This window comes from Eumetopias jubatus, unplaced genomic scaffold (assembly GCF_037043125.1).
Source record: "Eumetopias jubatus isolate StellerSeaLion01/CBP00866 unplaced genomic scaffold, mEumJub1_p1.0 scaffold_13, whole genome shotgun sequence".
Classification (NCBI taxonomy): domain Eukaryota; kingdom Metazoa; phylum Chordata; class Mammalia; order Carnivora; family Otariidae; genus Eumetopias; species Eumetopias jubatus.
Window position 1 is genome coordinate 56,025,087 of NW_028274819.1, and position 15,686 is coordinate 56,040,772.

The 15,686-nt window shown below is 40.1% G+C and overlaps 1 protein-coding gene across 1 annotated transcript in view; it reads left to right on the forward strand.

The window, feature by feature from the left end:
- POLD3 (DNA polymerase delta 3, accessory subunit) overlaps positions 1–14,404 on the forward strand; it is a 47,575-nt gene extending 33,171 nt beyond the window's left edge. Inside the window, exons 9-12 of the mRNA XM_028116078.2 lie at positions 1,215–1,321; positions 7,516–7,628; positions 9,024–9,099; positions 13,649–14,404. Coding sequence (XP_027971879.1) covers positions 1,215–1,321; positions 7,516–7,628; positions 9,024–9,099; positions 13,649–13,851 — 499 coding nt within the window. The 3' untranslated portion in view covers positions 13,852–14,404. The remainder of the gene's footprint in view (positions 1–1,214; positions 1,322–7,515; positions 7,629–9,023; positions 9,100–13,648) is intronic.
- Positions 14,405–15,686: the final 1,282 nt, after the last annotated feature.

The following is a 15,686-nucleotide window of genomic DNA, read 5'->3' on the forward strand; positions in this document are numbered from 1 at the left end:
TACTTATCACTACAGATTCCTTCATTCTTTCATTGCTAATATTGGTAATATGTAGTTTTGTCTTTTTTTAAATCAGGCTTATAAAAAGGTTTATTAATTTTGTTAGTCTTTTGCCCCAAAATAACAACTTTCAGCTTTGTTAATTTTTTTCTATTTTATTTCATTGATTTCTGCTCTATTATTTTTTTCTACTCATTTGGGGTTTAATTTGTTTTTTTCTAGCTTGAGGTAGAAAAATCAGTTGATATTTAAAGTTATGTAAGAAATAAGTTACTTGGGGGCGCCTGGGTGGCTCAGTCATTAAGCGTCTGCCTTCGGCTCAGGTCGTGATCCCAGGGTCCTGGGATCGAGCCCCGCATCAGGCTCCCTGCTCCGCGGGAAGCCTGCTTCTCCCTCTCCCGCTCCCCCTGCTTGTGTTCCCTCTCGCTGTGTCTCTCTTTGTCAAATAAATAAAATCTTTAAAAAAAAAGAAGTTACTTGAAGATAAAAACTATATCTCATACATATTTGAATAGGGTGGTAGAGTATCCAGAGGAGCTAACTAATGACAAGATGAAGTCTAGGTTTTTTATTATGTCATTAGAATCACGTTAAGGTCTTAGGTCTATGCCTTTGCCCATATTTTCTCTTTAAAATATTTGTTTTTTTCTCTTTAATATCTTTGTCTCCCTTTTTTATCTGATAAACTTCCACTTAGCTTTCAGTTTTCAAGTAAGAGTCTTGTCCCATAACATTTTATTTGTCCAGTAATATCTATCACATTGTCTTATATTTGGTGGTGTTTATATCTATTTATTTCTCCTGCCAGAGCTTTTTGAGAACAGTGTTCTTCATCTTTCATCCTCAGTGTTTAGCCAAGAGCCTCTACTTAGTAGCTGCTTATTTAATGCTTGTTGAATGATTGAAAGGCCCATAGGAGAAGTAAGAAGGAATTTGTAGGAATTTGTAATGATTCTTGATGAGCTGGTAAGTAGCTTCCAATGATCAATATAAAGAGCTAGAAAAATGTTTAATTCTGGTCACCCCATGGAGTGACTTAGTTGTGGTCAGTTAGCAGAGTGTCCTTAAAAAGAATCCTTATTGGTCTACTTTGACTCTTCCATCCTCTGGAATTAAGACCATGGGTTATGAAGCAAGACTCACTCATAGTAGCATATAAATACTTATATTTTTATTTTGTGTAAGATGCTTAAATTATTCCTGGATGCCAACAGGGGGAAGCGAGTGGAGTTATCTGATGATGAGACAAAAGAAACTGAAAATATGAAGAAAAAGAGGAGACGAATCAAACTTCCTGAGTCTGACAGCAGTGAAGATGAAGGTGGGCATTGCTATTAATTTTTGGCTAGTGGGATTGTCTCAGTCAGCCTGCTATAAAAAAATATCATACACTGGGTGGCTTAAACAAGACAAATTTGTTCCTCACAGTTCTGAAGACTGAGAAGTCCAAAATCAAGGCACTGCCTGATGTGTAGGTCCTGGTGGGAGCGCTCTTCCTAGTTTGTAGGATACCTTCTTGCCATATCCTCATGTGGTAGAGAGAGAAATCGTCTCTCTTGTGTCTCTTATGAGGGCAGTAATCTCATTCCATTAATTACCTCCCAGAGGCCTCACCTCCAGATACCATCACATTAGGGATTAGAGCTTCAGCATATGAATTTTGGGGGAACACAAACATTTAGTAGCATGGGTCAATTCTTATTATGCTTAAGGAGTTAAAAAGTAATTTATTATAGGTCACAATGACAGTAGCAATCCTAGTGTTGAGAGACATAGAGCACCATTAAAGTATACTTTAGCCTTTTGACCAGAACCATCATTTTCTGGTAATGTGCCAAAATAACGAACATGGAAGGGAATAAGGATTATTATTGGGCACCTGGGTGGCTCAGTTGGTTGGGCGATTGCCTTCGGCTTGGGTCATGATCCTGGAATCCCAGGATCAAGTTCCGCATCGGGGTCCCTGCTCAACGGGGAGTCTGCTTCTCCCTCTGACCCTCCCCCATCTCGAGCTCTCTCTCTCTCTCTCAAATAAATAAATAAATAAATAAATAAATCTTTTTTTAAAAAGGGTTATTATTATATATATTATCAAAGAGCTTTTCTTTTTAAAAAATGAAGTGGAGATCTTCCTTTGGCTACCTTCATGTGAATCTTTTAAAACGGGTAATATTGTAGGCATGAAGGGTGTTGGTGGTATGGTGGTGTTCCACACTATATAAGTAAAACTGTGCTAAGATTAAGACTCTGTAGTATCATTGTCAAAAGGGAATGATGCCATGGACCCTTTCAGTATTAGGCTGTGGGTGGATAAACAGAATAAGGTCAAGATTCTTACCTGGAAAATTAATGTGCCTTTTCAAATAATATCACATATTCTAAGAGCCAAGATCTCTTCCCAAAGAGTGTAAACGTGTAAATGAAGGTGTCTAGAAAGAGGAGGCTGTTAAAGATAAGGATGCCTTGGTTGAACTCATATGCCAGATGACTTCTACCCTGCCTTGAGAACAGTGGTGAAAAGCTTGAGTTTCTGTAATCAGTTCTCCATGAATTTTGGCCATACTGGGTATAAAGCATTTTGAGGGGTTAGGGAGATCTAGTCCAAAGGAATTCAGCATCAGGTTAAGGTACAAAAACGAACAAACTGGTGCTTAAAAGAGATTAAAGAAGAATAACAAAGAGAAAGGAATCTATTCTGCTGACAAAATAAACTTGCTAGACTCTACTCTTAACAGAAACTGCTGTAAGAAGAACTGAAAATGGCAACAGAGGTTCCCCCAAAGCAGCTCAGCAACTGTACATGTACAAATGAGTGAAAAAGCAAATTATATAAACAGATGATCGTAACGTAGAAGAAATGAACCAGACCCAAGAAATTGTACAAGGAGATTAAATCTATGATAGAGGGTACATCTTTGACTCTTCCATGGATTTAGATCCTAACAGCCATGCTTACATGTTGGAGTTTATGGCCCCTGATATCCCATGAGAGGTACAGTGCCCACCAGAGCTAGGGTTTTTTAATGACGCTGGAATGGGTAGGGATAGGGCATTGTTAGCATCCCAGAGGGGCAGTTGCTATATACTCATTCCATGTCATTTATCAAAATGCTTTGACCAAGACTACTGAAAAGAGGATACCCAAGCATGTAGATGAAATAGGAACCATCAAGGAACATTCTGACCAGTTAAGAATTGAGGAGGAATAGAGGGAATTCCATGCAGATATGTGGCAAAATAATTAGGAAGTAACAGGAATATGTGCTAATTGGATTAATCTTCTGTATTTCCAACCAGGAAAAGGACTTGGGGAAGATTCTGGAAGAGTCTTTCAAGCCATCAGCCTAATGTACTTTGAAAAGATAAGCTAGATAAACTAGATATTCTAGTGAAGGAGTCCGCTCAAAGTCAAGGAATTACTGTGGTTGATTGAGCACTCATTACATACTTCTGAAATATTCTCTGTAGTTCTGATCTTTAGCCCACAAAAATAATACCTATGGGTGATTAGAAATATGAGTGGGGTTATTTGGAAAGAAGAGAGAAGAGATGTGATAGAGGTGGACAATCTATAATAATAGATAATACAGATGAGAGGCTGACAGATTTTTAATCTAGTAAAAATAATTTTTAGCATCTGACTAAATTTATAAACCTTTGCCATTTTATTCCGAAATTTTTTCTTTGTCTCAAAGCCAATGAGCTTTAATTTAAACCTTCACACTGTCTTCTAATCTATTACCATTTTATTACCAATATATGTTATTCAGTATGCTGCCTTCAGCTGGAAATTAGCAGATGAGCAACAGGAGTGGAGGAAATGGTGGGGACTTTGGAGTCAAACAGACCTGAATTTAAATTTTACCTCTGGCACTTACTGTGTGACTTTAGGCAGATTATTTAACTTCTCCACTTCTTTGTTTCTCCGTTTCTAAATTGGGGAAGTTGTCACACTGTGTAGGTTTTTTATGAACATCAAATAAGATATATCAACAGTGCCAGGACAGTGGTAACATAGCAGGTTTTCTTAGTATTCACCCACCTTTTCTTATGGAGGTGTTCAGTAAGTGTTTAACAGTAGTAAGTCTCTTCTTAGAAAGTTCTGTTCAACTTTGTATCTTTAACTCTCTACTTAAGGGACTTTTCCTTTGTTTCTTTTCCTGGCAGAGGCATGAGCACGTTAAGCAGTTCTACCTACTCTGTTTGTAAAGCAAGAAAAGGCCAGACCCAGAAAGAAATCATATTAAGAGTAATGTCCACATTACTAGGAAAAAATAGTTTTAACTGATATGTTTAAGTTTTTGCTAACATTTTCAGTTTTTGCAAGTTGCTTATGGAGAATGTTAAGCAAATGACCCTCCTCTTTTTAGATTCAGATAGGTAGTTTAAAAAATTTCCTAGGAAGCTATGAATGATTTCCAGGATTTCTAATTACCTGTCTCTGCCATAGAACCCTATGATTAAACAGTGGTTACATCGCTGAATCCTTAAACTTAGTTTTACCACAGTTCTTATTCTGTACCAACAAAGGTTGTTTTCCTGGGATAAGTGTTACATTTCACTATTTGAGTACCTTTTATTTGAAGAGCTGCAAATTCATTGCAAATATATTTAAACTACATCAATGTATGAAACATTCCTTATGCTTATGTCACTAAAAATACATCAAGGGAGAATGCTTGCCTTGATGGTAAAGACTAAAGTAGGCAGACATGGATTCTAGCATATGAATGTGGGCAAATTTTTTTAAAACAAATAATAGGAATAGGGATTTTGTGGGATTATTATGAGAATGAATGATTAATGTTTGTAAAGCCCAGAAAATGCTAGTTGTTTTCCGTATCCTTCCTTTCTTAAAATATTTTATATAAAAACATTTTTTTAAACAAGGTGATACACAATTTGAAAAATCAGATAAAATAGAAGTTTTGTAATAGGTGGTAACCTCTCCTATCTGACTCATCTAATTGACTGATGCTTCTCTTGTCAACTTTCTCCCATCTGCCTTCCATCTTTTGGGGATTTGTTGAAAATTCTTACTCATTCCAAGTTCTTGGCTCCCTCTTCTTTTCTCTTCCCTGGTATGGTGGGGGTGGGGGTGGAAGGGCAGGTTTACAGCATTTAATTCCTTTGTCATCATTGTAATGATTCTCTTTGGGTGGATGTGGAAGGGAGAGGGAGGTATATGCTGACTTTTCCTTGACCTAGAAGCCCCTCATCCCAAATGTAATTCAGAAAATGATTGTTTTCCTTTATTTAAAAATATTGTTATTTGTTGGGTGCCTGGGTGGCTCAGATGGTTAAGCATCTGCCTTCGGCTCAGGTCATGATCCCAGAGTCCTGGGATTGAGCCCCACATCAGGCTCCCTGCTCAGCGTCCCTCTGCCTCTCCCCCTGCTTATGCTCTCTCTCTCACTCTCTGTATCTCTGTGTCTCATATGAATAAATAAAATCTTAAAAAAAAAATATATATATATATATATAATTATTTGTGTTCAGTGTTCAGTGCCAGGGAAATTGTGATGTTTCTGCCTCTCTGGAGGTTAGAGTCGGGGGGAATCTAGATAAACAATTCCATACAGTTCAGTGAGAGGGGTCTTAGAGGGTGCCACTAGGATTAAGTGTTTTCGTGGTTACCGAAGTGGAAATAGAATTAAAACTCCTAAATTTATTACTGTGAGTACTCAAAATTCCTTTTCTTTGGCTTTCTCACTATGTAAACTTTCCTCTTGCCCGTGAAAAACATGTGACACAGCTTTCTTAGTTGCTATACCTTCAGAAAAATGGGAGCTTGGTTCTGTGGTTTGACTTCTTTGCTTACTTGAGCTCCGGTCATGTTTTGGCCTCCCAGAGCTGTGTTACTAGCTGGACCAGTTTCCTCATATGTTTCTGACTCTTGTTTCCCAGAGCTTATAAAGTTTTGGGGCCCATTTCATACTGAAGTGTATAATTTATTGTTTCGTTCTGGCTTTTGTTTTGCTTCACCTCTTTAGGTCATTTGGCCTTGAACCCTCCACTGTCATAATTTTTAACACTGACCTAATCAGTTGGGAGAATTTCAGATCCAAGACTTGTGCTAAGAATCTGAATACAGCCAGGAGGTTCAGGGAGCAGGTGAGGCTAAGCAGCTACCCAGTCTTTTTACCAGCAATTTCTTTGTGGTGATTAAGCAGTAGGTCAGCTGAGGATTTTCACTTCCTCTCTCATGAGCCTTATACAAACCACTATCTCTGGAACTGTTCAGGAATGATGGGATCCCTCTGGTGATGCTCTCTTCTCGGATGATACCACTTCCAGAGCAATACTGCTTTCCCAAAAGTGTTCTTTCCTGCTAATCTCACTGTAGCAAAACAAGCCTCATCAATGGGCAATCACTAGCAATAGCTGCCCTATACGATATTGAGCAAGTCTTAGTTGTTAGAGCTATAATTGTGACTGTTTCAAGGTAGTTTTTCCTTCAAAGTTTGTGCTCTTAAGGTCAGCTGGAAAATTTCAGTCTAACAAACATCGGTAGGTGATTGCAAATAATCCTTACATCACAGTCACAAAGACTCTGGGATGGAACATTTGATATAATCTGAGAATTATATCCACTTAATCTTAAAAGAAAATGTCTACCCTGAATGGTGAGGCAACACAGGATAGTTGGAATAGTAAGGCTGTGGCATCAGACTGACGGGGGTTGAAAACTTACTGTTTCAGTTGTAAGCTCTGTGACCTTGGCAAGTTCATTAACCTCTTTGAATCTCTTTTTTACTCAGTTGTAATTTGCAAATAATATTTGTTTCTTAGGGTTGTTGTGAGGATAAATGAAACAATTGTAAGTGGAATACATGACACATGGTGGATGAGCAGTGGATATTTATAAAACAACTTTATGGGCGCCTGGGTGGCTCAGTCGTTAAGCATCTGCCTTTGGCTCAGGTCATGATCCCAGGGTCCTGGGATCGAGCCCCACATCGGGCTCCCTGCTCCGAGGGAAGCCTGCTTCTCCCTCTCCCACTCCCCCTGCTTGTATTCCCTCTCTCACTGTGTCTCTCTCAAGTAAATAAATCTTTTTTTAAAAAATTTATATATCTTTAAAAAAAAATATCTCTAAGGTATATTCCAGCTTTAATAATTCTTAATTCTCTGGTTTTCTTTGTATAAAATTAAGAAAATGTGTATTTTTTTTTTAAAGATTTAGCTACCTGTAGAGACAGAGTAAGCAGGGGAAGGGGCAGAGGGAGAGAACCTTCCAGCAGACTCCCTTTGAGCACAGAGCCCAGCATGGGGCTCGATCCCACAACCCATGAGATCATGGCCTGAGCTGAAACCAAGAGTTGAATGCTCAACCAACTGAGCCACCTAGGCGCCCCAAGAAAATATGTATTTTAAAGATATATAACTGCTTGTCATGGATTACTGCTTGCAAAATGTCCTTTGTTGGACATGGAAGTTTAAAAAGCCACTGGGGAAGGTGTTGTACCAGATAGTGCCACAGTTCTCTTATCTAAGCTTGTTTCATTATTTCAGTCATACCAGACTCTCCTGGGGATTATGAAGCTGAGTCACCATCCCCACCTCCTCCTCCTTCTCCACCTCCGGAACCACTGCCGAATACTGAACCAGAGCCTCCTTCTGTCAAGGTAAACCTTTACTGGGATGGTTGCCTTTCCATCTGTCCTTTATCTCCCAAGGACCTGAAACTCCTGTGTTGAATCAGTCGCTGCTATATAGTTCACCGATACCAGTAGATGACTTTTGTCTCGTTTTGCTCTCCTGTAGGTACTATAGACTGGGCATTGCCTCTTCTCATCTGAAGCGAGGGTTCGGCTGTAGGGGCAGAGTATTAGGAAGGTTGCAGAGGTGAGGCCTGGGAGCGGTTTTGTTTTTCATGACCTCCAGCATCAGGGCTGCTGTGCTACCCAACTCCTGTTGGAATTGTACAAAAATTAGGTGTTGCCTGCATCAGAGCAAAGCGTGGGGAAAATAGAGTAGAACAAACAATTATGCAGATTTGTTACTCTTCAGAAACTCTTCTGGAAAAGGGCAAGGTGAGAAAAGCTGGCAACAGATAGGGAAATATAGTCTTGAATGATCTTCATCTGTACCTTGTCTATATCTATTAGTGTAGATAAAGAAGAATTGAGGAGAAGGGTGCTAACAAGTTTTTTTTTTCCCTTTGTGACTTTAGTTTTCCTTAATTCATTGTATTAAACTGTAATTTAAATTTTTGCAGTAATTTCTTCGTTAGCTGAGGAGAAAATGGATGAAAGACCAGTGGAGATAAAAGGACGTTGGTATTAGCAATAGTGTGTGAGACTAAATTATATGGAGGCAATGTTGCAGTGTCAAGTCTAAAAAAAACAAGTATCAGGGCACCTGGATGTCTCAGTTGGTTGAGTGTCTGCCTTCGGCTCAGGTCATGATCCCAGGGTCCTGGGATCAAGCCGCACAGCAGGCTCCCTGCTCAGCAGGAAGTCTGCTTCTCCCTCTCCTTCTGCCCCTCCCTCCCTCCTTCTTGTGCTCTCTCTCTCTCTCTCAAATAAATAAAACCTTTAAAAAAATAAAATAGCAAGTGTCTACAGCAAGTGGGGATGCCATGGAAACTTCTCATCTGGTTTAGGGGTGTTCCCTTTGTGCTCCCATAATGTCTGCCACAGCCCCTCCATTAAAGGCCTCACTACAGTGGATTGCAGGGGTCTGTTTTCCTTGTCTCCCTCCCTGACTAAGGTCCTTGTCCTATTTTTAACCATGGTGCCTGTGCTACTCAACAAAAGTTTGCTGACTGAATGAACACAGTTCTTTGCTGAACGTGCTACTTTTTATCTCCTAAATAGCTTGCATATACAAGAACGTAACTTGTCTGTGTGGTAGGACTGGTCCCTAAAAGGAAATGGGTAGAGTTCCTCATTCAACTTTTTATCATCATGGAATATTGGAGGATGATTGTTGTAGATTAAAAAGCTTTTGTTATTTTTCTCTGTACATACATTGGTCAACCGAATCTTGTGACCTCTGATCTTCCTGTGATCTTTTAGAGCTCAAGTGGAGAAAAAAGAAAACGAAAGCGGGTGCTTAAATCGAAAACCTTTGTGGATGAGGAAGGCTGCATAGGTAAGAAGAGTTTTTGGCTCCAAATCTAGAGAGAGTTATTACCGTAGAGAGGCCGTGGTCTCTTACAGAGTGTGCACAGGACACCCTGCAGTGAGGCCGGGCTGCTTGTCCGGGGCGCACACTCTGAGCAGCAGAGTGCAGAGAACACTACAACCAAAGTCAGAACATGGGTGCTGTGTTTGGGTCATATGCTATGGAAATGCGCTTTGAGATCTTGGATGAAAGTCACATCACCTCTGGTGGGGAGTTTCTTGATCTATGGAATGGATGTAAAATACCCATTTTTGCCTCTATGTGGAGTAGTTAAGATGCAGGTGAGGTAACATTTAAAAACACTTTCGGGGCACCTAGGTGGCTTAATTGGTTGAGCGTCTGACTCTTGATTTTGGCTCTGGTCATGATCTCAGGGTCATAAGATCGAGCCCGGTGTCAGGTTCCCTGTTTAGTAGGGAGTCTGCTTGAGATTCTTTCCTTCTGCCCCTCCCCCTGCTTGCACTTTCTCACTATCCATGTCTCTCTCTCTCTCTCAAATCTTTAAAAAAAAAAAACACACTTTCAAGATGGAAACCATGATACCAACTTAAAATGTTGTTACAGACGTTGAGAAACTTATTTTTTTACAATGGTTGTTTTATATATTTGAATAGTAGAAAAGAAGCCCCCACAGATGATCAGACTCTGAAGAGAGTGTCAAGAACCTTCTTGGTATTTTGTCCCATTTGTTCTACAGAGGGGTTTGACTCTTCCAAATCACTTCCTTTATGTTGCCTGTTTGTAAGTCATGTTAGGTAAAAGCATGTGCTTTCTATGGTGACCTAGAGGGGAATTAGAATTTAGGTTTTGAGTTATAGGTTGATTCTTCAGCCATTGTTGAGGCTTGCCCTTCCCTTCTGCAGTTAACCCACACTTCTGTGGGACTTTCACACTTACAGCCCGATAGGATGTTCCAGTCCTGGTACTGTCCTTTTGTGTTTAGAAAAGAGTTCTGAGCTTAGGTTTGTAAACCCCTTGTTAGTTGGATAGCCCATAATTGTAGTTTCTCCCTTCCTGCGGCACTTGCTCTCCTAAAGAAGTATTTTTGCTTTCTTGATTTTCCTTTTCTGGTTCAAACTTTCGTCTTAAAAAAATTGATCAACTCTGAAGAATCCACTTTTCCTAGGATATGTGGTTGTTAGAGCTAGTGTGAACTTCATCTCATTGTTCCCCACCTCCCACTCCTCTGAAAACACCTGTGCCATTTTAATTGTAGCATATGATTGGGGAATAAAATTCCTTACATGTGGAAATTTGTCTTTTCAGTGCCAAAATTTTTTGTGAGCTTATGAATTCCAGACTTTGAGTAGGGTTGGTTTTTTATTTTTTGTTTTGTTTGCTTTCAGTCTTTTAAGAGTGTATTTTTTAAGCCTTTTGGTTTGACTGTTGATGATATATATATTTACTATTGAAGTTCTTATTTTTTTTTCTTTTAAATTTGAGAGGACAAAAGCATCACTGCCAGTTTTTTCCTCCTTCTACCCCAAAAGAAAAATGTCAGATATATCATTGTGAGCATTCACTGGGAGTTTGTGGCTAATTACCTATTGCTTTGTTCAAAACACAGCACTCAAGTTTGGGCCAGGTATAGGATGTGGGTTTTTTGCACTCCTGTCTCCAGACAGGACTATTAAGAGCCTTGGATGCAACAATGAAAACTGTGCTCTCATAGCACCTTTTTTTTTTTTTTTAAGGTTTTTAGTCCAAGCTCAACCTAATGAATCCTGGCTCCTGTTACCAACAAAGGAGTTGTGCTTTTTCCTCTCTCTGTTCAGACTATTCCAAGTGTACTAGCACAGGGGGCTTACCCTGTCCTCTGCTGGATCAGAGTTGGTATGGGGTTTTTAAAAACTGGTCTTTCCCTTTCTGTGAGTTTGCTGCAGGGACTGGGGACTTGAGCCCCTGAGATAAGTTTGGGGTAGACTTCTAGACATGGTGCATTTCTAAGAGCAAAACATTGTTTGAGTAGAGAATAATTCTGTGTTACCCGTGTAAACTGGGATCTTTTTTATGGCAGGTCAGAACAGTTGCATGTTACTCAGTTAAAATAAAGGTTCTGTGTCTTTTAAGTTGAAATCTCCTTTGTCTTGTAGTTTGAAGTAATACAGCTTTGAATATAGAAATCCTTCTTTTAGCTCTTGAGGTGTACCAAGTGTGCTGCTTAAGAAATTTTGTTGGTGTTGCCCTGACTGGTTTTTAACTCCCCCAAGCAGTGCATTGCACAGAATTGGCAATGAGACAACCAGTGGTTTCAGTAATAAGTAATGAAATAATGAGCTAATTGATGTTGGAGTTCAATATTATAGACCTGCTGCCATTTGAATACAAAATATACCTTATGAAGGAGCAAGTCTTATACCACCAACTAGTAGTAAGTTGTTTCTTTTTTATATCGACATGGGACTCTTCAGACTTTCCTAATTTGAGATTTTGAGTAAATAGCAGCTCATAAGCTTGTTCCAATAATCCAGTTACATAATGCTTTTCCATTTGCCTATGAGATGGTGGTGGTATTCAAGGATCATAATTGCTGAACTAATAGGTATGCCATGGGAATTCCCTAAGTATCTTAGAGCAACATTTCTCAAACTTGGCTGAGTATATGCATTACTTGAGGATCTTGCTAAAGATCAGTAGGCCCTCGGGCAGGACCTGAAATTCTGCATTTCTAGTAAACTCATGGGAGATTCTAATGTCACTGGTCTGTGGAAGACAATTGAGTAATAAGGCCTTTGAGAACACTTAATATATATATTTAAAGCTTATCAGTGTTTTTAGCCTCTAAGTTGACAGGAATCAGCAAAGTGAATTCTAGGCTCATGAAAGTAATGACAAATCCTAGGAACTCTTTAGGAGGGAACCATTAATTATGCAACCTTAATGGGATTAGATGGATATGGAGAAGGGATGCTCCACTGGCAACAGCCAGTTGACCTCCAACATGGCTTTCCCATTGTGAGGGGCGGGGAATAGCATGGAGGGTTACTTGCCTAAGATTACTAGGTGCATCCGTACCTTCCGTGAGGCGGTGTTATCCCCATTTTACAGGGGAGGAAAGAACAGTGATTGTCAAAGTGTGGTCCCCAGATCAGCAGACCAGCATTCCCTGGGAACATGTTAGAAAAGCAGATTCTCAGGTCTATCCCCGACCTACTGAATCTGAAACTCTGGAAATAGAACCCAGCAATCTATTTTAACAAGCCCTGCAGATGATCCTGATACACATCAAAAGTTTGAGAAATATAAGTGGCAGAATAGATGTTAGAATGCAGATATGTTTGATTCCAAAGCCACTGCCTCTAGAACAGTTTGACTAATATATTTTATTAGAAAGAACAATCAGTAGTTAAGTGCTTAAAACTATTATTGTTCTTTAATGGGAAGAATACCTTTCACTTCAATCGCTTGAGCATTTATTATGCATACTAGGTTACTGTGTTCAGCAAAGAGGAGATGTTTTCCTTTACTGTTTCTCTTCATCCTCCTGCTGCAACCAGGAAGGCTGAGAAAGAATTTAGATGTTAGTACAGCTGCTGCAGCTCTCTCAAGTCACAGGAAGGTGGCATTATACTGTTTCTCTTGTTTGGTTTGTGCACTGCAGTCATACTGAAGAGACCCTCATCAGTTCTGTGACATCATTGTCCGAAGTTAGTGCCTGTGCCCTTTTCAGTGTCTTTGTACTAACTGCTCACTTATCAAAGTTTCCATTAGGAAGGGATCAGTGGATATTATTGGTATAAGAAAAGGCAAACTATGCCTTTGGCTGATAGGGAGTTCAGAGAATTGGTAACTTTGTTTCTCATTTTACCACTGTCCTTACTTAAAACTATCTAGTTTGTCATATGATTGAATTCGCTTGAGGCAGTTATCTTCATGATGTAGACCACTACTAAGTCTTCGGTCATTCAGAACTAAGAACTGAACAATTGAGTAATCTACAATTCTTTGTACTTTGGATGTGCAGAGTGGATGATATCAGGATAGAGCTAGCCAAGAGGGTCCGTAACTATGAGCCTGGTTGGACAGGATGGGGACTGGCAAATAGAGAAGAGATTAGGGCCAGGGAAACCAGCAGTGGAAATAGGTAGGCACTGTTGGTCAGGGAAGTGAAACTGAAGAAGTTAGTCAAAGCATGGAGGTAGAAGTAGGTGTTTGAGATATAGACAGTTCCCCTGCAGAGTTCTGGAAGTTAGCTAGCATAGACCAGGACCCAAATGCAGAATTTGGGTAATCAAATGATAAAGGCCCATTGAAAGGCGGGGGACATAGCATGAGACAGTAAGGTCGAATGTTGTTTCTGAACCCCAACTAGAAATTGTGTGAGCTCAGGTTACATACTTCCTACCTGTGGCCAGATGTGATCTTCCAATGGGAGAAAGCTTCAGGACTAGGTGAGCACACCTGCCTTTATCAGAGGATCTAAGGGAATCAGAGTGAACAAGACATCTCATTCTCTTAAAGTAGTATCCTAAATGACTCGACCCATTCCTATCCCATTTTTTCCTTATTCTGCCAGTGACTGAAAAAGTCTACGAGAGTGAATCCTGCACAGATAGTGAAGAGGAGCTTAAGATGAAGACCTCCTCTGTACACAGATCCTCTACTATGACTGTGAAAAAAGAACCCAAAGAAGAACGGAAGGGCCCAAAGAAAGGGACTGCTGCTCTGGGCAAAGCCAACAGACAAGTGTCCATTACTGGCTTCTTCCAGAGGAAGTGAACTGCCAACTCTGTTAAGTCAGAGACATGGAGTGGTCAAAGGAGAAGACCAAGACAGACACACTCTCGCTTACTGTGTAAGTTCATCTTGTGCTGCACCTTGCCTCTATCAAAAGACTTCTTCCATCCTGTGAGGTTTATACTGTTTCTGGTTTTTAACCAAAGGGAAAGCACCTGGAAGCAAGAGGCAAAAGAATATTTAAGAAGCCGTTGTGTTCTAAGGACATTTTTTTAAGCACAATCTTTGGCCTGTTCTGGAGAAGAATTCACTCCAAAAATAAATTGGAACAGGTTTCAGAATTATCACTGAAGCCATTTAGTTGCTAATTCACTGGGCCTTACCCACTCTGTGCCCTGAGCACTTACGGCTGGGGAAGTATTCTTCCTTGTTCCTTTGCATTCTCTGGACTTGTGTGGGTCTTCATTTATCCCTGATTTTTACTGGACATGTTTACCACTCCCCCTATAATCCCTTCCCCACTACCATACTTCTGTATGAAGCCATTTTCTGTAAGTCTTTTAAATCTTGGTTGGACTAAAGGCTGAAACAAAAATCTCCCTGTAATCCTCTAATCCTCTCTTCCTCCGTTATAAAGTACACTGACTCCTGGCTACGGACCAGCACATTGCTTGTGTTCTCCCCCTTTCACAAAAGCTCTCTGGACCTTCATTTGCAATTAGTAGGTAGGGAAAAGCCTCAGGCAGAGCACAAATAGAAATGTAATGGTGTATTCAACTCCATCAGAAATTACTTAGTGTCAGCTTTGATGACGGTAGAGGCCTTGCCATGTTGCTGACACAGGGCATGCTTTACACTGCTCTTTGTGATTTTTGTCTCCTCCCCTCTCCCACTCTCAATATCTAGAGAGTGAAACCCAGGCAATGAAACGGAGGCTAAAAAGAGAAATCCCTTTCCACATGCAGAGTACAATAGTTAAGAAAAATTTCTCCTTCTCGAGGAACCTGAATGTTCAGAAACAGCAATTTTCCAGGAATGTAATGGGGGAGATAAAGCACACATTTTTATACAGAGGTTGTTCATTTGTATTTTTAACCCTCCCATTTGCCTAAAAATACGGGCTGCCACAAGAAAAGAGGGAGAGACAGAGTTGTTAATAGGACTAAACAGCAAGTAAAACATTTTCATTTGTTACTTATGGAAAATCATCTATTCCAGTGATAACTTTTAAGCAGTTTTCATTATGGCTGGATAGTGAGCTCAGTGGATTGAGGGGGTGTGGTGGTGAATCCTGCACAGTGAGTTCCGGGCGAAGGAACGCAGGCTCAGCTGCTGGCGTTACTCACGACTGACAGACGAGAGATGTCTAACTTAGCCTGCGTATGTCGTGATGCAGTCAGCCGTCCACTGTTTAAGATTAGGATTGCGACTGACCTTGTATTAACGTGAATGTCTTCAGCAGCCGTCACCCAGGGCTGTCTAGCCAGGCACCGTGTGGACTTGATTGAGACCAGAAGTTTGGGAGAGGAGTCCTGGCATTACGTCTAGGACTTGAGAAGGCAGAGGCTTTGTGTAGCAAGCAGAGTAAAGGCTGACATATTCCACAGCCCTTTCTTTTTAAAATGTAAAAGGATGGAAAGCCTTGACTTATCTTTACCAAAAAACCTCTGGAGAGTGATCTTTTTTAAATGGTTATTTTTGTCATTGCCTCTAGTCATTTTTCTACAAATAAGAATGGAAAATTAAAGAAAAAAAATCAGTCTATCCTTTTTTTTTTTTTAATTATGCTGGCAGCTCTAGTAAAACTGAATTTTGAATTGGAAAATTCTTGGTGGTGGTCGGAGTTCCACCTTTGAGAGGATGATGCAAATCCTGTG